The 22,765-nt window shown below is 42.1% G+C and overlaps 2 protein-coding genes across 6 annotated transcripts in view; one reads left to right on the top strand and one right to left on the bottom strand.

Moving 5' to 3' along the window:
- Window positions 1–11,232, top strand: part of LOC127411721 (uncharacterized) — a 33,871-nt gene extending 22,639 nt beyond the window's left edge. For 2 of the 4 annotated variants that reach the window (XM_051647426.1, XM_051647427.1), the window contains exons 3-7: window positions 1,946–2,025; window positions 2,349–2,481; window positions 3,509–3,599; window positions 3,910–4,015; window positions 4,196–11,230. In XM_051647426.1, the coding sequence (XP_051503386.1) occupies window positions 2,461–2,481; window positions 3,509–3,599; window positions 3,910–4,015; window positions 4,196–8,636 (4,659 nt within the window). In that variant the 5' untranslated portion in view covers window positions 1,946–2,025; window positions 2,349–2,460 and the 3' untranslated portion in view covers window positions 8,637–11,230. Of the gene's footprint in view, window positions 1–1,945; window positions 2,026–2,348; window positions 2,482–3,287; window positions 3,600–3,909; window positions 4,016–4,195 lie in introns of all 4 variants that reach the window. The other 2 variants (XM_051647425.1, XM_051647424.1) reach the window with 2 other exon arrangements.
- LOC127411723 (slit homolog 1 protein-like) overlaps window positions 9,783–22,765 on the bottom strand; it is a 180,612-nt gene continuing 167,629 nt past the window's right edge. For both annotated transcript variants that reach the window (XM_051647428.1, XM_051647430.1), the window contains one exon: window positions 9,783–14,173. In XM_051647428.1, coding sequence (XP_051503388.1) covers window positions 13,935–14,173 — 239 coding nt within the window. In that variant the 3' untranslated portion in view covers window positions 9,783–13,934. The remainder of the gene's footprint in view (window positions 14,174–22,765) is intronic.

The raw sequence follows: 22,765 nt of genomic DNA, 5'->3' as shown, positions 1-22,765 counted from the left end.
TGTGTTTTTATTGTGCATGCCGTGAAACGAGTAAAGCAAATTAATACACCTGTGTCCGGTGTCTTTATATTAATGCGCATTTATAATATAAGCATATACAGGTGCATCTCAATAAATTAGAATGTCGTGGAAAAGTTTATTTATTTCAGTAATTCAACTCAAACTGTGAAACTCGTGTATTAAATAAATTCAGTGCACACAGACTGAAGTAGTTTAAGTCTTTGGTTCTTTTAATTGTGATGATTTTGGCTCACATTTAACAAAAACCCACCAATTCACTATCTCAAAAAATTAGAATACATCATAAGACCAATAAAATAAAACATTTTTAGTGAATTGTTGGCCTTCTGGAAAGTATGTTCATTTACTGTATATGTACTCAATACTTGGTAGGGGCTCCTTTTGCTTTAATTATTGCCTCAATTCGGCATGGCATGGAGGTGATCAGTTTGTGGCACTGCTGAGGTGGTATGGAAGCCCAGGTTTCTTTGACAGTGGCCTTCAGCTCATCTGCATTTTTTGGTCTCTTGTTTCTCATTTTCCTCTTGACAATACCCCATAGATTCTCTATGGGGTTCAGGTCTGGTGAGTTTGCTGCCATTCAAGCACACCAACACCATGGTCATTTAACCAACTTTTGGTGCTTTTGGCAGTGTGGGCAGGTGCCAAATCCTGCTGGAAAATGAAATCAGCATCTTTAAAAAGCTGGTCAGCAGAAGGAAGCATGAAGTGCTCCAAAATTGCTTGGTAAACGGGTGCAGTGACTTTGGTTTTCAAAAAACACAATGGACCAACACCAGCAGATGACATTGCACCCCAAATCATCACAGACTGTGGAAACTTAACACTGGACTTCAAGCAACTTGGGCTATGAGCTTCTCCACCCTTCCTCCAGACTCTAGGACCTTGGTTTCCAAATGAAATACAAAACTTGCTCTCATCTGAAAAGAGGACTTTGGAACACTGGGCAACAGTCCAGTTCTTCTTCTCCTTAGCCCAGGTAAGACACCTCTGACGTTGTCTGTGGTTCAGGAGTGGCTTAACAAGAGGAATACGACAACTGTAGCCAAATTTCTTGACACGTCTGTGTGTGGTGGCTCTTGATGCCTTGACCCCAGCCTCAGTCCATTCCTTGTGAAGTTCACCCAAATTCTTGAATCGATTTTGCTTGACAATCATAAGGCTGCGGTTCTCTCGGTTGGTTGTGCATCTTTTTCTTCCACACTTTTTCCTTCCACTCAACTTTCTGTTAACATGCTTGGATACAGCACTCTGTGAACAGCCAGCTTCTTTGGCAATGAATGTTTGTGGCTTACCCTCCTTGTGAAGGGTGTCAATGACTGTCTTCTGGACAACTGTCAGATCAGCAGTCTTCCCCATGATTGTGTAGCCTAGTGAACCAAACTGAGAGACCATTTTGAAGGCTCAGGAAACCTTTGCAGGTGTTTTGAGTTGATTAGCTGATTGGCATGTCACCATATTCTAATTTTTTGAGATAGTGAATTGGTGGGTTTTTGTTAAATGTGAGCCAAAATCATCACAATTAAAAGAACCAAAGACTTAAACTACTTCAGTCTGTGTGCATTGAATTTATTTAATACACGAGTTTCACAATTTGAGTTGAATTACTGAAATAAATGAACTTTTCCACAACATTCTAATTTATTGAGATGCACCTGTATATTCCTATGTGCCTTAAGGCATTCTGTTGCCCTAAGCAAAAAATTGTTAGCTATTGTTATTTAAATTCTATTAATCAACATTAATAATTGTGATTTTAGATAACAAGTGAAATACTTGTTTTTATTTTATTTTAATCATGTAGCCCACTACCCACAATGAAAAGCTAGCTTGTCTGTAAATCTGCTAGTTCTTGAGGTAGCAATATAATTATTCCCTTTCCTGCACACACAGTTGAATTTTGCCTCTTCTTTTGGATCCACAGATTGTAAGCCTGCAAGTGTGTCAAATTGGTCATTTGATGAAAGTTGTCTTTTCTGCTGCTTAAGACGAGAAAAAGTGAAGGTAGTTTTGTTTTTTGCTTTTTGTCTTAACATTTTCCCCTTTCTCCTGTTAAGACACCATGGAAGAAGCATTTTGATGGTTTTTTTTCCCTTAGGGTATCTGTTTTTCTAGCACTAGCTTTTTTATGGACAGTTATTTAAGTAATATGTTTAAAGGACACAGTACTTTCATTTGTAGCATTTTAAACTGTAATTTCATTTGCAATGGTATTTGAACACATTGAAATACAATTTTTGTTGCATTTGTGTGATTTAGATGTGTTTAAAAGAACAGAAGACCTTGTGGATGCCTTATTCTTATTTTTATTTTTTTCCCATCAACAGAAACATGTAGTTGCACTCAACAAACAAATCGTGGAAAGTGGAGGTAAACCTTTACTGGGTAAAGATCCTTCTAATATCAACAGACTCGAGTGGCAATCAGAGGAGTTCCTGTATGCAGTGTTACACAGGAAAGGTGAGTATAGCACAGATAGTGTTCTGACATGGTGCATTGTAGTGGTGGAAATGACTATCCTTAAAGAGAGCAGTAACTGAATAGAGAATCTATTGAAAGGGTTTCACTTACCCTTTTATGTTAAAGCACAGTCACTTGTAAGTAGAAATTAAAATACTCAAATGTACTCCTTTTGTAATATACTGTAGGTCAAGGAATTATAGATCAAAGAAATAAACTAAGAAATAAAGAATGAAAACCCTGTCTAACACTTAATTATAAATCTAACAAATTATATTGGGTTTTTTATAGTGGTTGCCAGTATGGGCTTTTTAAGGGTTAATGGTGATACTTGGAGAGCAGGGTGTCTGATGAACAGTATGATACAAGATGGCAACGCAAACCAAATTTTTGAAACTAAACACATTTTAAAATTTTTTAGTTGTTGATTGTGTAACTGACACATCAGAGAACTACCACTTCTGTTAATCGGCCAAGCAGGCATCTCAGAATGGCCAAATATTAGTTGATTAATCAGCCTGGCCAGTATCAATCTATCGCTAGTTTTAGCATGTGCAAACAGAAGCAGAAGTACAGGTGTTAGCATACAAAGTTTGAATTTGTGGCCACAAATTTTCGGCATGAAGTGATTTAAAATGAATGCAAAATTCTACACTGCTGAAACATTTGCTTTCAAATAGTGCATCATTCAAAGGGTTGGCTTTGAACCACTGCACTAGCTTTGTTTTTTGTATTTTTTAATTTTTTTATTTTTTTATTTTGATTCTATTTCTGACAATGTATATGTATAACTGAACTGTCAACAGAATACACACCAAGGATTCCAGATCCACACATCCCTGTGGTTGCTTGTGAAATTGTGCAACAAATGATTAATCAGTTAGCCAAATATTATACCTCAAAAAACAACTGCTCCCAGGACTTCCTTCAAAACAATGGAAAAAAGGACCAAAGCCTTTTGAAATCTAGCTGTGTCACATCATCTAGTGTTGTCAATACAGCTGCTGCTGCTGCTGCTTCTTCTCAGAACCTTGTCATTAACGAGTTCATCATGGCGGACCAGGATGCCCCGCTGGACCTTTCGCTGAAGAAGATTAAAGTAGAGAATTTGGAACAAGGTGCAGTACAGAATTATGAAATGTCTATAAAGAGCTGCTAGTTCAGACGAAATCCATTGATTTGATTTGAGTAGGGCTGCAAAAAATAATTTGTTGTCAACTATTTTCATTATCCATTAGTTGGATATGTGCACTGTGCACATCGGTACACAGATAATATACTTTTTTTTTCTTTTTTTTTTTAATCAAATACAGGAAATAAAATTTGCCTTTTAACCCTAACTGAACAAATAATTGACAGAATCAATAATCAAAAGAATTGTTAGTTGCAGCTCTAGATTTAAGTGTTGAATAATTGGTGTCTGTTTAGATGGAGTTCTTGACCTTTCAACCAAGAAGAATTTCAACAAAGGTCATACATCATCTTTCAGGAATTCTCATGGCCATGTCAGTCCGGCTGCACCTTTGGTCAAAAGGTAAAATAAACCAAGATATCTATTCTCTGTCAAACCAGGTTTATATGTACTTTTAATATTTGCTAATATTAGCTATTTTCCAGTTCAGGATTTTGAGGTGTGCATTTTACTGTTGTTTGAAAAGAAATGTTGTGGAAGGATGGTGTCTATATTTGTGTAATGTTTTGCATGGTATTTCAGGGACCCTGGCGATGTAAGTCTTGCCCAAGTAAGAGATCTACACTCGGCCTCCACTTTGGAACAGTTCATGTCTAATCTGTGTTTGCATCACCAGCATCAAATAGTTGATGCATTGGGGTTCTTGCAGACTGAAGTCAAGACTGTTGCCCCTTCCAGCAATTTTCAAGCACCTGCACCAAATTTATCAGAGAAGCAAAGATCAACCAGATGTAATCATGTATCGTTTGAAGCAAGGTCCGAGATTCAGTGGCCTGAGAGAACATGCTCTGTGGATGCTGCTGTAAGCATTACTAGAACTCAAGAATCATCTTTTGTCAGGACAAGTGAAGAGGATACTGAAGAGGCTTTGAATGCTGATGTTTCCAGTATTGCACCTTTAATGACTGAAAAGCCAGTAGACATTCACAACTTGGGTGTTGGAGTTTTGTGTTCTTCCTCTTGTAGAACAGGTGTTGAGCGTGGAAATATAAGTACTCCTAAATCTCCAAGCCTTTTTATCATGAAAAAGGCAAAGTCTGATCATCTAGAAACAAAACAGTTGTTAGGCTCAAGCATTCAACATGTTGGTACAGACACTGTAAAGAAGTGCCTAAGCAATGCTGAGAGATGTTTACCAACATGTACTGCAGAGTCTGACCATGCTGATCTCTCTTTAAAATGCGCACCGAGGTGCTCTATATTACAAAACAAAGATGCTGTTGTAAAGCCCCCCACCATTCAGATGACACCTACTGTAGCATTACCAATATCTCCAAGAACAGCCAGGAAAAGCAGAAAAGGTTCTTGTGTTACGCAAAAGAATTGTGCTTCAAATTATATCCTAAATGAGCCTGATTGTGACTTGGTGTTCATTAGAAAATCAATAACGGAATGTCAGCCTCAATCACATGATCGACTGCATCCACGACAAAATGCCCGGAAGAGCACAAGGGGTCATAAGTACATTGAGGAGTACTTGGAACTAAAAACTGTTCGTACGTTAGCTCGTAAGTTTGTAAGTGATGCCAGTGGGAATTGTCCAGCTCATCTGCCAGATGTGCATACTTCAGTCACTCCAAAACAGTCCCTTTCCAAGCCTGACAGTGTTCCACTCATGAACGCACCGTTTACAGGGGATTGCATGGAAAATGTTATTCAGAAATTACCATCAGAGCAGATACCGAAGAATGAAATGCCAGGAGATGTTGTAAATGTAACCAGTCAAGGCCTGATGGTTGAAACCACTCAGACTTGTAAAATTGAAAACAATTATCAAATTTCCCATGAACTTGCATGTAAACAGAGTGAATTAACCATGCAACAAGATTTGATCACAAATGCTCTCTGTTGTGTTCCTAATACAATTGTGCCTGAAAAACATAAGAACATGGTAGAAGTCATAGAAACCACTGAAACAACAGAACACATTGTACAGAACGAAGGGAGTGATACTCAAAAAGGACCATTGTTGAAAGATGTGGTTTGTGGTTTAGGAAGTAAGGCTAAGTGTCAGGATAAATCCATGGAGCCTTCACTGAGTCGCTCAGTATCACCTAACATAGCTGAAGATGATTCTACTCATGAATTCAATGTGGAATCAAGAAATTACTTGAATCAAAACCTCTCAAAAGTCAAGATTTCAGCTGATCCTATCGAACAGTCAGAGGCGGTTGAAATAAAGGCAAATACTGACGAGGTAAGAGGTGTCCAAGAGCAAGTTTTGCATGATGTTGAGCAGGATCAAGGTGCTCAAGAGCAAGTTTTGCATGATGTTGAATTTAATGTGAAAACGGCAAATGCTTCCAAACTACCAACGAAGAGTCAAGGGGATTCAGAGGTGCCCAGCCTGATGGCAGTCATTGCTGGACAGCCACTTTTAAAATGTAACGAGAAGGATATGACTTTGCATTCTCAAAAAGATTTGGATGCAAAAATGGTGCTAGCGAAGCAGGCCGTGTTCTCTGACAGATGCTTGCGTAGTAGAGGTTCAAAAGGCAGTATTGATGTAGTAAAAGTCTCTAAGTGTGGTGCATCAGAACTTGTTAACTCAAAGATGACACATTCCAATGATGAAACCACCAAGATCCCTTCGGTTAAACAGCCTCTGAATTCTATTGAAACAAATGTGCATTCTGAGGGTGAGCACAATTTGAAAACTTCAGAAAATCTTAAAAGAGGAGCCAAATCTAGTAATAGACTAGTATTGGATCATACAGTTGAAATGAGACAAAAACAAAAATCAAAATCAGCTGTTGAGAAAGATGAGCATCAGAGGCCAAACCTCAAAACTGACAATGATGACAAGGTAACAATTATGTCACCTGATGTTCCGGAGACTGTGAGCATCACCTCCACAATCAAGACTGGACAAGGCTCTGAAAGCTCTGAAAAAATGGCACTTAGAAGTAGTCATAATGAACTTTCCGTTAGTAGAGACAACTCATCACCCATCAAAAAGTTTCCACCAAGCTCTGAAAATATGCTGTTGAGAAGTAGAAGTAATATTGAACCAGCTTGTAGTAGCGAATCAAGCAGTCTGACCCCAGTAGGTCATCCAGAGAACCTAGGGCAGATACCTTTAAGAAAGAATATCTGTACTAGTCAACAGACAACCAACAGAGATTTGTGCACATCTCCTAAAGGGGATACTGAGAGGGTGATGCATATGCCTTTAAGAAACAGGACAAGCAGCACAATTAAACAGACTGTTACCAGAGATTCCCCTGTTAAATGTTCTATAAAAAGTTCCAATTCGGTGACGTCATCCAATTCAAGTGTCTTCAGTGAACAACCTATCTGTTCACACTCAAATACTGCCTGTAGAAAAACAGAGGTCATAAGTCACATGCCCTTGAGAAGTGGTACCAATTCAACTGCAGAAATGCCCCCTAACAGGAAATCTGCTATTGAAGAAGCTTTAGAAAGCCCTGGGCGCATGTTATTGAGGAGAGGGAATGTATCTTTGACTGAAAAGCCTTGTGGATCTGCAACACCATCTAGTACAAATAAACGTTCTCCAAGACAACAGACAGTTTTGGCAGAGAGCCCATTGAGTTCAAAACTAAAAATCCAAACCCGGAAGAATATGGAGGCACAAATAAAAGACTCTTTAAATTTGCCAGATGAATCGCACTGCATAGCTAGTCTTCCGCGGACGGAACCTGTTGTTTGTAGTCCCCCCAAGATTTTGGAAGCTATAAGGGGAGAAGAACATCAGCAGTTGATTTCCAATTTAAATACAAAGTTTGATAAAATGCACAAAGCTTGGATTCAAATGGACAAAGAAGGTCATCCTGCACCGAAACACAAAAACAAGGCAGACAGACTTAAAGAAATCTGGAAAAGCAAACGCAGAATACGAAAGTCAAGACCATTAGAACAACAGAAATTCTCTCCTGTGCAAATGCTATTCATGAAGCCCTTTGACTTGCCCAGTATATGCAGGTGGTTCTTGGAATCAACTGAAACAAAATCACTTGTCATTGTTAAGAAGGTGAACACTAGACTACCTTCTGAAACACAGCTGTGTTTTCAGACTGCTGGAACGGGGTCCTCTAATGGGATATTTCCGAGTCTGCAGGCTGAACGGTTAAAAAAGCATCTGAAAAAGTTTGCTATTGCATCACCTGTGAAAAATAACCCCAAGAATCAAAGGCTAATATCAAAAGCTTTAGGTCGGAATATCTCTGTTATGAGGAGTAAAGAAAAACATGAACCAACAACTGCCACACGGATCTCTACAAAGGCACAGAGTCTTGCTGGAGTGAAGGCAGCACAGGCTCCTGAGAGCCTTAGCACGATCACGGGCATTGCGAAAAATCCAGCAAGTGCTAGAATTCTTAGAAAATATTCTAACATACGCGAGAAGCTTCAGGTTCAGCAAAGCAAAAAATGCAAAGAAAAAACATTTAAAGGTACTCATTTGAAAACATCGATTATTCCAAAAAAAGCTGCCAAACAAAAATTGCCAACACATAAAGGAGCAAAGTGTGCGATTGTCCAGAGTTTCAAGTCCTTGACCAAAAAGGCAAAAACAAACGTTACCCTTAAAAAACGATCTCTAAAAAGAAACCCAGGTCACAAAGATGGTATCTCACCAAAAAGGTTGCAGGCGCTCACAAAAATGACAAAAGGCAAGAAGGAACATGCCTCGACAAATGCATTACGTAAAAAAGAGGCATTGATAAAAAATGGAACTTATAAGGCACAGCAAACAAAAGCAAGTGGGACTAAGGTTGACATAAAGAAATCAGTGCTCAACAAGGGCCCTAACAGTTTGGAACCGCAATCTCTAGGTGTGAACATGAAGCCTCTGTCATTGGAAGACCAAGTGTTAACTAGGTCTCAAAGAAAGTTGGAAGCCACACCTTCACACACTGGGTCCACAAAAAAATCCTCCACAAAGCGATGCTTGGAACCATTGGTCACTCCAACAAAACGAACAAAGACTTCAAAATCATGAAAAATGTGCACAGGTACTAGATTTATCTTGACACTTAAGTGGAAATGTTTCCCGAAGATCTATAAGAGAACAACAGTGGGTGATTATGTTTTTCAAAACTGTTACTTTTAAGGCACACATTATTTTTGAAGATTTTTTTTTTTTTTTTTAAGCTTGCCCAAGCATTTTCAGAGCTTTGAATATATTATCAGCTGAGAGAGATTCATCTTAGTTAGCTAGTTTTGTCAAAACAAATTTCCAGTTAGTCCTCTTTTCAGTGTCAAACTTTTCAAATATGCTCTAACAAATATATTTGGTTGTTATAAAAATGATCTAGTTGTGATTCTTTGTTCTTGATAAAGCCATTAATGTAAAAACATATGTAAAAAATAATAAAGGTTCGGATTCCCATTGATGGGGTCTAAACTTGGGTTATAAATAACCATAGGTGTCATTTATGGGTGGGACTTGTCCCTACCACTTTTTGATCTTTCGTCAGGTAAGTGTCTAATGCAGAAGAAACATTGCCAGTTCTGAAGCAGGATTTCCCATTTTGTTTGTGTGTGTTATAAATGGCGATCCGGCAATGAAATGTGTTAATTTTGAATGTTATGAGTGCTCGTTACGGCTGCTATAAATGACGTTGAGTGACCGGTGACAGCGGCAGTGTTCTCTCTGGCACACAGACTCGTGTCACTTTTCTATTCTTGTCTAGTTAAATCGCAATGCAAACAAAATTTGTCCCGATTCATGATACACATCTACTGACGTACAGGTGTAATCTTGGTTTATTAAAATAAAAGTTATACTAGGGCAGATTAGAACCAGGAAGTCCTTGTATTAGAGTCAGAATCTTTACAACGAGACCAGTTAGTCACCATATTGAGCATATAGTTGATCCATGCATTTATCCACAGACTAACAAAATCCCAGGACCAACAGTTGCAGATAAAGGAAAAAAGTTGTCAAATTAATTATGTGAAATATTTATTCAAGCACTTGGAGTGGTCATCAAGAATGACTATTTATCAAAACAGTAAAATATTATTTGAGATGATCTATGCATAACCTAATTCATATTCATGAGTGTCATGACGTCACGACCAACACCCCCCTCCCCAACTGTCCACACCACTTTTAAAAAAAAAACAAAGTAACGGCTATGTAAATAATGTTTTTTTTTTTTTTTCCCACTGTTAATTGCATTGCTTTTCCATGTCAATTTATGTCACCCCTTCTCTGAAGGGTTTGAAGGGACAGTCTGTACGCCACTGCTTAGAACTGTTCAGTCATGATGTAAAATTTCTAGGCCAACACAGAAGGCTAATAAGCCATAGGCTATGTTGTGTATTTAAATTTATGAGAAAAATAAGTTCTGTGGTTAATATCACTTGACATGACAGTGTCATTCTACAACTTAAAATTATACATATTATGCCTCAAATGTAAATTTCGAAACCGTTTTGTGCTTTCAAAATGCATTACTAACAAAAGTCGAAAACTGCTGTTTTTTTTTTTTTTAAAGCTCAGTGTAAATTACTGAGAAACCCATGGCTTGAAAAATGTTAATTCGTTTCCAAAATTTTACAACTGCAAACTAAACAGCTCTATGATTACAACTTGTAATATTGGATCAGATATAGATTATGTAAAGAATGTTCCAATATTCTATGAACAGTTAATAGTTTTAGCTAATTAAAATGGCTTTGTAACCTGAATAATGTGCCTTTTTATTAGTAGTAATTTTATTATCAAGTAATTGAGGTTGCCTCAAAAAATAAAGCCTTACTACTTTTGCACATAGCATTGAAGAATTTTGGGTTGAAAGTTGTTCTGTACATGATTTTTTTTTTTTTTTGGAACAGCTTATACTGTACCTGAGTGCTCCTTAATTTTCATTTCTAAGTTATTAGTAGTATACATGTTTTGTTCTTGTGTGTGTGTTTTCCCCCCTAATGAATTCCCAATTTCTATTTTCTACTCATTTACACTTAGATCACTGGAAGTTTAAATGTTATTGTTTATATTTGGGTGTGGTCTCATTTTGTTTATTCCTTTCAGTTGGTAGAAATGGATGCATGGAAACTTCACTTTTATTTCTCAAGCAGGGTGATAGTGGGGAACAGTAATTTACGGATTAATGGTTCAAACATGCTAAACCGGCCAAATATTAAAACATTAACTTTAGCTTAAAACTGAAATCACTGTAATTTCACAAACGTTTAAGACTACGCAAGTACAGTAATGTGCTCAGAGCGATGAGATCAGTGAAGCATTAATGAGGGGCTCATGAGTTCCTGATTGGATTACAGGTGTTTTGTGGATAAACTAAAGGAGACCAGAGAATTTGTTTCAAGTATTATACAATTCGATGTAATTAACTTCAGTGATAACCATAAGAGCTGGAATGTTATAACGATTTTCTTCCTTTTTTCTGTTTAATCTGTTTCATAATTGCATTATTTTCCTATACTTTGATTTTTAACCAAACTAAAATGTAGTTTACTCGCCATATACCAGACTTGATGGATTTACCCCAATGATATTTATGGGTTTTGGTTTGAGTAAATGTGAAAATTATAAAAATGTATTTGACCTTTCTAAGCTTTATGCATTTTTCTTGCCAATTGTTGATAAACTGTTTAGATTTATATTGATTGTTTTGAGCTTCATTTCCCAATAACGATGGATCATAGCTCTGAAGAGCATTTTCCATGTGTGCTGTTACAAACTTTTCTGTGTTTAAAAAAAAAAAAAAAAAACTACATAAGGATCACTGTAAATTGCTGAAATGTCACTTGATCAATAACACACATCAGCTTTTGGGAAGCAGGCCGTAATTCCAAGATTTGCACAAACGTTTCAACAATCTACTTTAGCTTATGATACTTTTGGGGGAAACTGACCAGAACAGCTTTTAGTGGGTCTAGTCAGGATTGTTTTAGAGGAGCTACAAAACTTGCTTAAATTATTCAGAAAATTTGATAGTTACCATAATTACTCGCATGTAGAGGCCATAGGGAAGACTGGAATTGTTTTTCGTATGAATGGCAGAAATTTGATTTCAATAAAACATTTTGTGTTTTCATATTTGTGATAAACCAGGCATAGACAATATTACACTCATATAATCACGCATTTTAATGAATGAAAACGGAGGTTCAGTAAACATTTTGGTGGTGCTACTTCCATTCGGAGCAACTGCAGTTAGTCAATGTAACTATAAGTCCTGAAGTAATACAGAACGCAACATCTGAAGATAAACAGTAAAAGCTCTTGCATGTTCTAAATGGAACAGAATGGATCTTTGACAAATGTTCATGAGCAGAAGTCTGTTGTGAATCAGGTACAGAATTAGCTGAGACCATGAAATCTTCAGAAAAAGCCTGGAAACCCTTTCTAATGATGTATCAGCACTGCTGCAGTCACATCTTAAGTGATGATATGAACTTTGAACTTTCTTGCCTAGTACCTAAAGCTACATTGCTTAAGCACTACAATGATTGAATACTGGGGCCAATTATTTGAATTGTAAGAGCCATGTACGTGTTTCCAAATCACCTCCTTAAGCTACCATATTAAAAGCCCCATCCCAATGACCTTTTTTTCTCATAATTTTATTCATAACTCAAAATTAGCAAATTCATAAATGAGAAATTCAGCTTTATATCTGGAAAGGACTTCAAATAAATAATTACAAAATCACAGATATTTCAGATGAATGTACTGACAACATTTGACAACACATGTAAGACATTTAAAATATATATATATATAAAAAAAAAAAACCCTTCCAAAACAATTGACACTGGCTCCTATTAAAATAAGGCTAATAATTATCTATGCTTTTAGCCAGTTACAAAACACTGTAGCCTGTATAAGCAAGTAAATTAAATGACCGAATAAAACACCAAGTCACGCTGCTGTTTGATAGTAAAACCCTGAAAACACAAATGTATTCTTTAACATATAAAAATACTATACCAAAATGAAATACAAATATATATTAGAATCTGTTAAGCATTTCTGTATAAAGTGAAGTTCTAGGGGGTTAGGAAAATGAAATCAAAGCAAAAACATACAGCCACCAAAAATATGAAATCCAAACTGCACTGTTTTTGACTTATTCAACAATTCTAGAAGGATGCGCGACAATTTGCAAACCTTTCGTAAATGCAGTAATTTTCAGAGGTAATACTGTAGGTACTGACAAGAGAACTTCATATTCTGGATTCTTACAGCGTGAAAATGTCAATGGAAGGGAAATCTTTCACTTCTAAGAGGCGTATACAGTGTTGTGATCATAACCCATAGATATAGTTTACCCCTTATAAAGTTTCAACACTGAAAATAGCAGTGGTGTTACATTAACAGCAGAGTTGTGTCAGTGTTTTGATAAGGGCCATTCTATTTTCTGCGCAACAGTGCTAATATAAACCATAATCCAGACATGACAATGAGCACGCATCTTTGCAAATTATTGTTTGATGAGATTGGATTTCAGCTCTCTATTACATTCTATAGAGTTCTCTATTTGAGGTAATGGAATGCTAAACACCATATGGAATAGATCAGGGACAATCAAATAAAAGAATCCTTTTGTTTGACCTTATTTGAACTATCTATTTCTACTGAAAGTCTAAATATTGTATAGAACCTCCCTTCCAACAAGGTAACATTATGGCATCAGGAGCTCTTTGCACCTTTAATGGAAGGCTGCTGGGTATTTCTGACCCCAAAGCATTTAATAAATGATGCCAAATTTGCAGTGGAACTGGGGCAGTAAGAGAGGTCTCTTATAACCCCCATAACACTGCTTTTAGTCTTAATTAGATTTTTAATAAATATCTGGTAAGACAGCATGTCATTTCATGCCTCTTGCTTTACTGGTTTTACATGTTCTGACAGTGACAGTATTCTTTGTGTATTCTTCCACATATATATCACATTTTTCTGGCATGGTGGAAATGTTGATGTTTCTTTCATCACCATGCGCCTCATCTGCACAAATAGACCTGCACTGCAGAGAGGGCAAAAAGACCATCATTCTCCTCTAATAGTTCATTACTGTCCTTCTTTTAGGCTAAAACAAGCCAGAGGCCATCTTCCTCACCTTCCTGTCAGCAGAGTTGATGTTATTTTATTTTTCTGAGACCATATGAATGGAAAAAATTGGTTGAAATTGCAGGCTATTATTGGAAGTATGGGGTTGGGGGTGAAAGATATTTATGATTTATTTCTGTTGACTCTCTTATTTGTGATGGCTCTTTCTGCAGTTCTGTCAGACTGTTATGGGGTAGTGATGCTAGTGTTTGTGTTCTACATGCACCCCACACAACCACACTTGATGGTCTTTTCAACCTCCTCACTGAAGGATGTGCCATCACTACACTCAAATGTGTATTTCCTGCGTTTCATCCTTTGGCTAGCGCAGCATGAGCCAATGTCGCAGGCACCGCTGCACTCCACCCATGACACCATGCGTGTGGTCTGACAGATGGCGTAGCCACGTTGCACCTGGTAGAAGTCCCTCACTGGCTCCCCATGGCACTCGGACTCTAAAATAGAAAAACAGAATCAAATGTAAAGGCATCTTCACAGCATTATTCTGAATCAATTAAAAGTAAAATGAGTGAGTTATTCAGCATGAATTTCCATTTATGCATTTGGCAGATGCTGTTATTCAAAGCGACAAAGCTTTTATCAGAGTGTTCCCTGGGTATATTGAACCCATGACCGTTGTGTCGCTAGCACCATGCTCTACATCTTTAGCTTATCCGGTGTCAATGGCATTTGTGACACTGAAAAAGAAGAAAATGAAAAAAAGAATTTAAACAAAAATAAAACGACAAAAATGAGAAAAAGCATCTCTGTCTGCACGCAGCTGTAGCACACCCTAATGTCATAGCCAGAGTTTGTTTTACCATGTTGGGCACACACACACATACGCATGTGCACAGGCACACTCATCTGTCAACCAGCAGAGCTGTTCAGGTTATATTCCAAAAACCTGGAAGAGAATTCGTATTTTCGAGCCACCTCAGGATTTTCCTTTTTTTATTTTTTTTTTTTATTTATTTTTTTTTTATATATATATAATGGCAGTTTTGGATTTATGAGTAAAATCAGGTGTGTTGACATTACTTGAAGATACTTGGACATTTTCATCTACAACATAAATTACACACAGTCATACCTCAAATGTGCATTTTGAAGCCGCTGTGTTTTAGCAACATAATAATAATATGTTTTATTTATCAAGCGCTTTTCCCACAGCTCAAGGTCGCTCTACAGTAGAATGAAAACCAAACAAAAAAATAAACATAACAGAGTGACAACTTTGAAAAAAACTATAAAGAGCTAATTGCAAAAAAAAAAAATTAAGAGGTAGGGGAAAATTACTGTGAAAAAAGATTAGTTTTTTACTGGGGTTTGAAATTAGAAATGGAGGAAATGCTACGGATATTCAAAGGGAGTGAGTACCAGAGTTTCGGTGCAATGGCACTAATGGAGCTGCCACCCAGGAAAGAAATACGGAATCTACTGTAGGGACAGCAAGAAGTTGAGTATCAGAGGAACTGAGAGTATGCACAGGTGTGTAAGGCTGCAGTAGCTCAGTGAGATAGTGATGTGCAAGGCCATTAAGGCATTTAAACATTAGAGGAAGGATCTTGTAGTGGATGCAAGAAGAGACAGGCAACGGATGTAAATCACAGAGAATGGGAGAAATGTGGGCAGATCGTTTGGTGTGGGTTACTACTCTTGCTGCAGAATTTTGTACATACTGTAATCTGGCAGTGATTTTAGCGGGTAAGCCAATCAAGAGAAAATTGCAATAATCAAGACGAGATGATATAAATGCATGGACCTTCACTGTCTTAATAGTGGATGGAGTCATGCAATGTTATATATATATATATATATATAGATAGATAGATAGATAGATAGATATACCAGCACTGCAACTCTCAGTCTGCCTAAAGGTGCTGTATTAATTTACAGCATTCTTTTTATTCTATCCAGAATACCCCAATCTAGTTTTGATGGGAGCATGTTTTTCTAAAGCTTCAGAGATGGCAGAGTTATAAATACAAAGGGACAGGAAAGTTCAGAATGATTAGATAAAGTAGAAATGGAGGCAGAGAAAGATGATGGATCAACAGCTTTAACATTATAATAGATTACTGTGGTTTTCAAGTTGGACATATTGGGCTCTATTTTCGTGAGTGCGCAAAGCACGGCACTAAGCACTTTGACTGTGCGCAACGTCTTATCCAATTTTTGGGAGATTGTTCTAAGTGCAATTTCTGTGCCAGCGCAAAGCATGGGTGGGAGTGTTTGCACTACTGTGGGTGAAGGCGTGCAAACTGTGGGTGTAATGTACACTGGCGGCCAAAAGTTTGGAATAATGTACAGATTTAGCTATTTTGGAAGGAAATTGGTACTTTAATTCACTAAAGTGGCATTCAACTGATCACAAAGTATAGTCAGGACATTACTGATGTAAAAAACAGCACCATCACTATTTGAAAAAAGTAATTTATGATCAAATCTAGACAGGCCCCATTTCCAGCAGCCATCACTCCAACACCTTATCCTTGAGTAATCATGATAAATTGATCATTTGATACTAGAAAATCACTTTCCATTATATCAAACAGCTGAAAGCTATTTGGTTCATTAAATGAAGCTTAACATTGTGTTTTGTTTTTTTTTCTCCCAATTTGGAATGCCCAATTCCCAATGTGCTATCAAGTCCTTGTGGTCATGTAGTGATTTGCCTCAATCTGAGTGTTGGAGGATGAATCCCAGTTGCCTCCACGTCTGAGACCGTCAACCTGCGCATCTTATCACGTGGCTTGTTGAGCATGTTGCCATGGAGACACAGTGTGTGTGGAGGCTTCATGCCATCCACTGCGGCAACCATGTTCAAATTCATCCATGCGCCCCACTGAGAACAAACCACATTATAGCAACCACAAGGAATTTACCCCATGTGACTCTACCCTCCCTAGCAACTGGGCCAATTTGGTTGCTTAGGAGACCTGGCTGGAGTCACTCAGCATGCCCTGGGATTTGAACTAGCGAGCTAGTGAACTCCAGGGGTGGTAGCCAGCGTATTTTGCCACTGAGCTACCCAGGCCCCCCCATTGTGTTTGTTTTTGAGTTGCCACAGTATACAATAGACTGGCATGTCTTAACGTCAATATTAGGTCATAAATGGTAAAAAAGAAACAGCTTTCTCTAGAAACTTGTCAGTCAATCATTGTTTTGAGGAATGAGGCTATACAATGCTTGAAATTGCCAAAAAACTGAAGATTTCATACAAAGGTGTACACTACAGTCTTCAAAGATAAAGGACAACTGGCTCTAACAAGGACAGAAAGAGATGTGGAAGGCCAGATGTACAACTAAACAAGAGGATAAGTACATCAGAGTCTCTAGTTTGAGAAATAAACGCCTTCCATGTCCTCAGCTGACGGCTTCATTGAATTCTACCCACTTAACACCAGTTTCATGTACAACAGTAAAGAGAAGTCTCAGGATTGCAGGCCTTATGGGAAGAATTGCAAAGAAAAAGCCACTTTTGAAACAGAAAAACAAAAAGAAAAGGTTAGAGTGGGCAAAGAAACAGACATTGGACAACAGATAATTGGAAAAGAGTGTTATGGATCTTAACCCCATTGAGCTTTTGTGGGATCAGCTAGACTGTAAGGTGCGTGAGAAGTGCCCGACAAGACAGCCACATCTATGGCAAGTGCTACAGGAAGCGTGGGGTGAAATGTCACCTGAGTATCTGGACAAACTGACAGCTAGAATGCCAAGGAACTGCAAAGCTGTCATTGCTGCACATGGATTTTTTGATGAGAACTCTTTGAAGAAGTTAAATTTTTTTCAAATTGTAATAATAATTTTTCACTTTATTAATGTCCTGACTATACATTGTGATCAGTTGAATGCCACTTTGGTGAATAAAAGTACCAATTTCTTTCCATAAGAGCAAAATCTGTACATTATTCCAAACTTTTGGCCACAAGTGTATATTAATGAAGTGCTGCAAAGCAGAATTGGCTATTTTCCTGAGAAATATGTTGTTGCGCTATGACATTTCAAAACCACCTCTTAACTCAGCGCAAAGTCCAAATTCAGTTCCTGCATTTGCAGTTTTGAGATTTAACCAGAAGGTGGTAATAAAGATCATGTCCAAATTCTGAAAGTACAGAACATCAAATAATGACCATGACTATCGCTGTTGAAGTTGAGATTAGTGTTAAATTTTTTAGAGGTAAAGGTTTATTTTTTACACTACACCATTTCTAAAATCTGAACAGAATTTAAAAATACTAGGTATCGAAGTCACGTGATGTGTAAACGGCGAGCTCTGCGCACTTTGCTAGTTTTTAATTATTTTTATGTTATAATCCGGTGAGATTCGGTACACCCTGCTACATATCTGTTCCCTATCTGTCACTCACTCGACGTTGGTGTCGATGTAGTGACACTAGGGGTCACTCTTGGGAGCCTGAGACACCTCTGGTCTTTGATAAAAGGCCAATGAAAATTGGCGAGTGGTATTTGCATGCCACTCCCCCGAACATACGGGTATAAAAGGAGCTGGTATGCAACCACTCATTCAGATTTTCTCTTCGGAGCCGAACGGTCATGCTCATTGAGCTGAATACTACTGTTCATTCACCTGCTGGATCTGATGGCGCATTTCAGCGGCTTCTCCCTCCTCTGCACTGGTGCACTGCAGAGAATGCCCCTGGGCGCTTCGGCAGAAAAACTAGAGAGTATATTTTCTGAAAGAGCATTTTTCCCCTCTAAAAGAGTATATATTTCTCTAAAAGAGCGCACACACGGAACGTCTTTTTAAAGACGCGTCTTTTTAAAGATGCTTTTCCGATTGTGTGTTATTCCTGGTTGTGCTCGTTATCTCTCGCCTTCTAACGGTCACGATCACTGTCTTTCGTGTCTGGGCACTGCTCACGTGGAGACAGCGTTCGTGGATGGTCACATTCTCATTGCGAGAATGTGTCCATGGCAACGTTGCGGTCGCGGCTCGCCTTCGTAAGGAAGCGAGCCACCCCAGAGGCTCCTGCCTCGGTCCTTTTACCCACGGGTTTGAGGCCGGCGCAGCTAGCACTGGGGGCGATTTGGGGACCCCAATGGGACCGCCTCCGCCGGGTATCCCCCCGCAGACCTCCCATTCCCCAGCACGCTCGTCTGCCCCGATCCGGCTTCCGGGTGAGTCCGCCGGCTCGTCTCACGGCGAGTTCGACCTCTTATTCGGAGCCCGCGAAAGTGATGAGCTTTCGAGCGCAGCATCGGAGAGCAGGCTCGTCCAGTCGGAAGTCTCGGCTGGGCTCCTCCCTTCGGGGTCGATCGCCCAGTCACAGGCTGACGCGGAGATGACGACATGCTTTCCCGGACAGCCGCGAGCGTCGGTTAGAGTGGATTTCACCGCTCTTCTCTGAACCCTCGCGGCTCTGTGATTGGTTCCTGGGCTCGCGGCGCCGCTCAAAGCCACGACCCGCCCCGTTCCTTTCTTCCCGGAAGTGCATGAAGAGCTGACAAGGTCGCGGGAGGCACCTTTTACTGCCCGGTCCCGATCTTTTCAGCTTCCCCGCTCTCACTACCCTCGATGGTGGGGCGGCCAAGGGTTATTCGGCAATCCCCCGGTGGATAAAGGCGCTCGCGGTGCACCTATGCCCGCAGAGCGCCGCCACCTGGCGTGGGTGCCCAAAGCCCCCGTCCAAGGCCTGTAGGTTTACATCGTCTCTGACGGTCAAAGCCTACGGCGCTGCTGGACAAGCCGCCTCCGCCCTGCACGCCATGGCTCTCCTGCAAGTCCGCCAAGGCGCTAAAGGAACTGCACGAGGGTAGTTCCGCCCCGGGATTGATGCAGGAACTGCGCTCGGCGACCGACCTCGCTCTCCGAGCGACGGAGGTCACGGCGCGGTCTCCCGGGCGGACGATGGGCCACACTAGTGGTCCAGGAGCGCCACCTTTGGCTCAACCTGGTCGAGATGGGTGAGGCCGACAGGACACGATTCCTTGCTGCCCCCATTTTCCAGGCAGGCCTATTCGGCGACACCATCGAGGACTTTGCCCAGCAGTTCTCGATGGTAGAGCAGTAGATGGATGCTAGCCGGCTTGTCCTGCCCCGGCGTGGCTCAAGATCCCCCCACCTACTCATCGCCGAGGGCGTCCCCCTGCGGTGACTGCACCGGCTCCGCCGAAGCCTGCTTCTCTGGCCCGGCCCCGGCGTGGAGCCCACTGCAGGAAGCCGACGCCACCCGTCTCACAGCCGGCACCGAAGAACCCACGGAGGTCTTCGAAGCGCCCCTGAGACGGGCGACCCAGGGACAACGAAACCCGCTGCTCTGGAGCTGGTAAGCAGATCTTCTTTTTGTTACCTTTTGCATTTAATTGCGCTGCATGCCCAAGTGGCTGCAGTACTCAAGTGCTCCGCAAGAGTGGTTTCCTTGTTCCCTGGGTCACATATTCGGTGTGTACGGCTGGCATCACGACCACCGTCCACCACTCCATTTGGCAGGTTGGCGCTCCAGCGGCGGTCTCCCGCCCTGAGCGCCCAGCTGTGGCACAAATCCGCCCCTGATGTGACAGTCTCCACGGGTCATGAGGACAGGCCTCTTCCTCCCCCGTCCCAGGCTGTTCCGGGGGTGGTCACAAGGAGCCAGGTAAGTGCTTCGATGTCCTCGGACTCAGCACGGCCACGATGTGGTGTGGCACCTCAAGCTCCGCCCCGCCGCGAGGCCCCACCCGCCGGTACATCCGATGACGTTGTCCCTTTGGTCCCCCTTGCGCGGAACTCGGACGCATGGCTTGCGCTTTCCAGTCCGTCGCGAGGGCTGGTCCGGACCGTCCGACTCGGCTGCACGATTCACTTCGCTGGGCATCCGCCCAGGTCCAGCGGTGTCCACTTCACCTTGGTGAAAGATGGAAACGCTGCTACCTTGCGCGGAGATCGCTACCCTCCTACGGAAGGACGCGATAGAACCTGTCCCTCCAGCCGAGATGAAGAAGGGGTTTTACAGCCCCTACTTCATTGTACCGAAAAAAGGTGGTGGGTTGCGGCCAATCTTGGACCTGCGAGTACTGAACCGGGCCTTACACAGACTCCCGTTCAAGATGCTGACGCAAAGACGCATTCTAGCGAGCGTCCGGCATCAAGATTGGTTCGCGGCGGTAGACCCGAAGGATGCGTACTTTCACGTCTCGATCCTTCCTCGACACAGACCCTTCCTGCGGTTTGCGTTCAAGGGTCAGGCGTATCAGTACAAGTCCTCCCTTTCGGCCTGTCCCTGTCTCCTCGCATCTTTACGAAGATCGCAGAGGCTGCCCTTGCCCCGTTAAGGAAGGTGGGCATTCGCATTCTCAACTATCTCGACGACTGGCTAATCCTAGCTCACTCTCGAGACGGGTTATGCGCACACAGGGACCTGGTGCTCTCACACCTCAGCCGACTAGGGCTTCGGGTCAGCTGGGAAAAGAGCAAGCTCCTCCCGGTTCAGAGCATCTCTTTTCTCGGTTTGGAGTTGGACTCAGTCTCCTTGACGGCGCACCTTACGAACGAGCGCGCCCAGTCAGTGCTGGCCTGTTTGAAGGCGTTCAAACAGAAAACAGCGGTTCCACTGAAACATTTTCAGAGGCTCCTGGGGCATATGGCGTCCTCGGCGGTGGCCACCCCGCTTGGGTTGATGCATATGAGGCCGCTTCAGCAATGGCTTCAGACTCGAGTCCCGAGACGGGCATGGCGCCACGGGACACACCGCGTGGCCATTACGTCGGTCTGTCACCGTCTTTTCAGCCCTTGGACCGACCTCTCGTTTCCACGAGCAGGTGTTCCGCTAGAACTGGTCTCCAGGCGCGTTGTGGTCACGACAGACGCCTCCAAAATGGGCTGGGGCGCTGTTGGCAACGGGCACGCAGCCGCCAGCCTCTAGACGGGTCCGCGGCTGCGTTGGCACATCAACTGCCTCGAGTTACTGGCAATTCTGCTCGCCCTGCGGAGGTTCCGGCCTTTGATCCAGGGCAAGCACGTGCTAGTTCGGACAGACAGCACGGCAGCGGTAGCATATGTCAACCGCCAAGGCGGTCTGCGCTCCCGCTGTATGTCATAACTCGCCCGCCGTCTCCTCCAACGGAGTTAGCAGCACCAAGTCGCTGCAAGCCACTCACATCCCGGGCAACCTCAACACTTAGGCGGACGCGCCGTAACAACAGGTTACCCTCAAGGGAGAATGGAGACTCCACCTTCAGGTGGTCCAGCTGATTTGGAGTCGATTCAGTCAGGCACAGGTGCACCTGTTCGCCTCCCAAGAATCCTCCTACTGCCCGCTCTGGTACGCCCTCACCGAGGCCTTCCTCGGCATAGACGCGCTGGCACACAGCTGATCCCCTGGCATTCGCAAATATGCGTTTTCCCCAGTGAGCCTGCTCGCACAGACCCTGTGCAAGGTCAGGGAGGACGAGGAGAAGGTCGTCCTGGTAAGCACCCTACTGGCCCACCCAGACGTGGTGCTCGGACCTCACGCTCCTCGTGACAGCTCCCCCGGGCAAATTCCCCTGAGAAAGGCCCTTCTTTCTCAGGGAAGGGGCACCATCCGGCACCCGCGCCCAGACCTCTGGAATCTCCATGTCTGGCCCCTGGACGGGACGCGGAAGACCTAAGCTGTCTCCCACCTGCGGTGGTAGACACATTCACTCAGGCTAGGGCTCCCTCTACGAGGCGCCTGTATGCCTTTAAGTGGTGTCTGTTCGCTAAGTGGTGTTCTTCCCATCAGGAAGACCCCCAGAGGTGCGCAGTCAGATCAGTGCTTTCCTTCCTGCAAGAGAGGTTGGAAGGGAGGCTGTCCCCTTCCACCTTGAAGGTGTACGTTGCTGCCATAGCAGCACACCATGACGCAGTCGACGGTAAGTCCTTAGGGAAGCATGATCTGATCATCAGGTTCCTAAGAGGCGCCAGGAGGCTGAATCCCTCCAGGCCACGCCTTGTTCCCTCATCGGACCTCTGTAGTTTTTCAGGGTCTACAGAGAGCCCCCTTTGAGTTTTGCAGTCAGCCGGGCTTAAGGCACTCTCCTTGAAGACTGCCCTCCTGACTGCACTCACTTCCATCAAGAGG

The sequence above is a fragment of the Myxocyprinus asiaticus genome, chromosome 21 (assembly GCF_019703515.2).
Source record: "Myxocyprinus asiaticus isolate MX2 ecotype Aquarium Trade chromosome 21, UBuf_Myxa_2, whole genome shotgun sequence".
In the NCBI taxonomy this organism is placed as follows: Eukaryota; Metazoa; Chordata; class Actinopteri; order Cypriniformes; family Catostomidae; genus Myxocyprinus; species Myxocyprinus asiaticus.
Note: the sequence above shows the minus strand (reverse complement) of the source record. Positions and strands in the feature narration are given on the sequence as shown.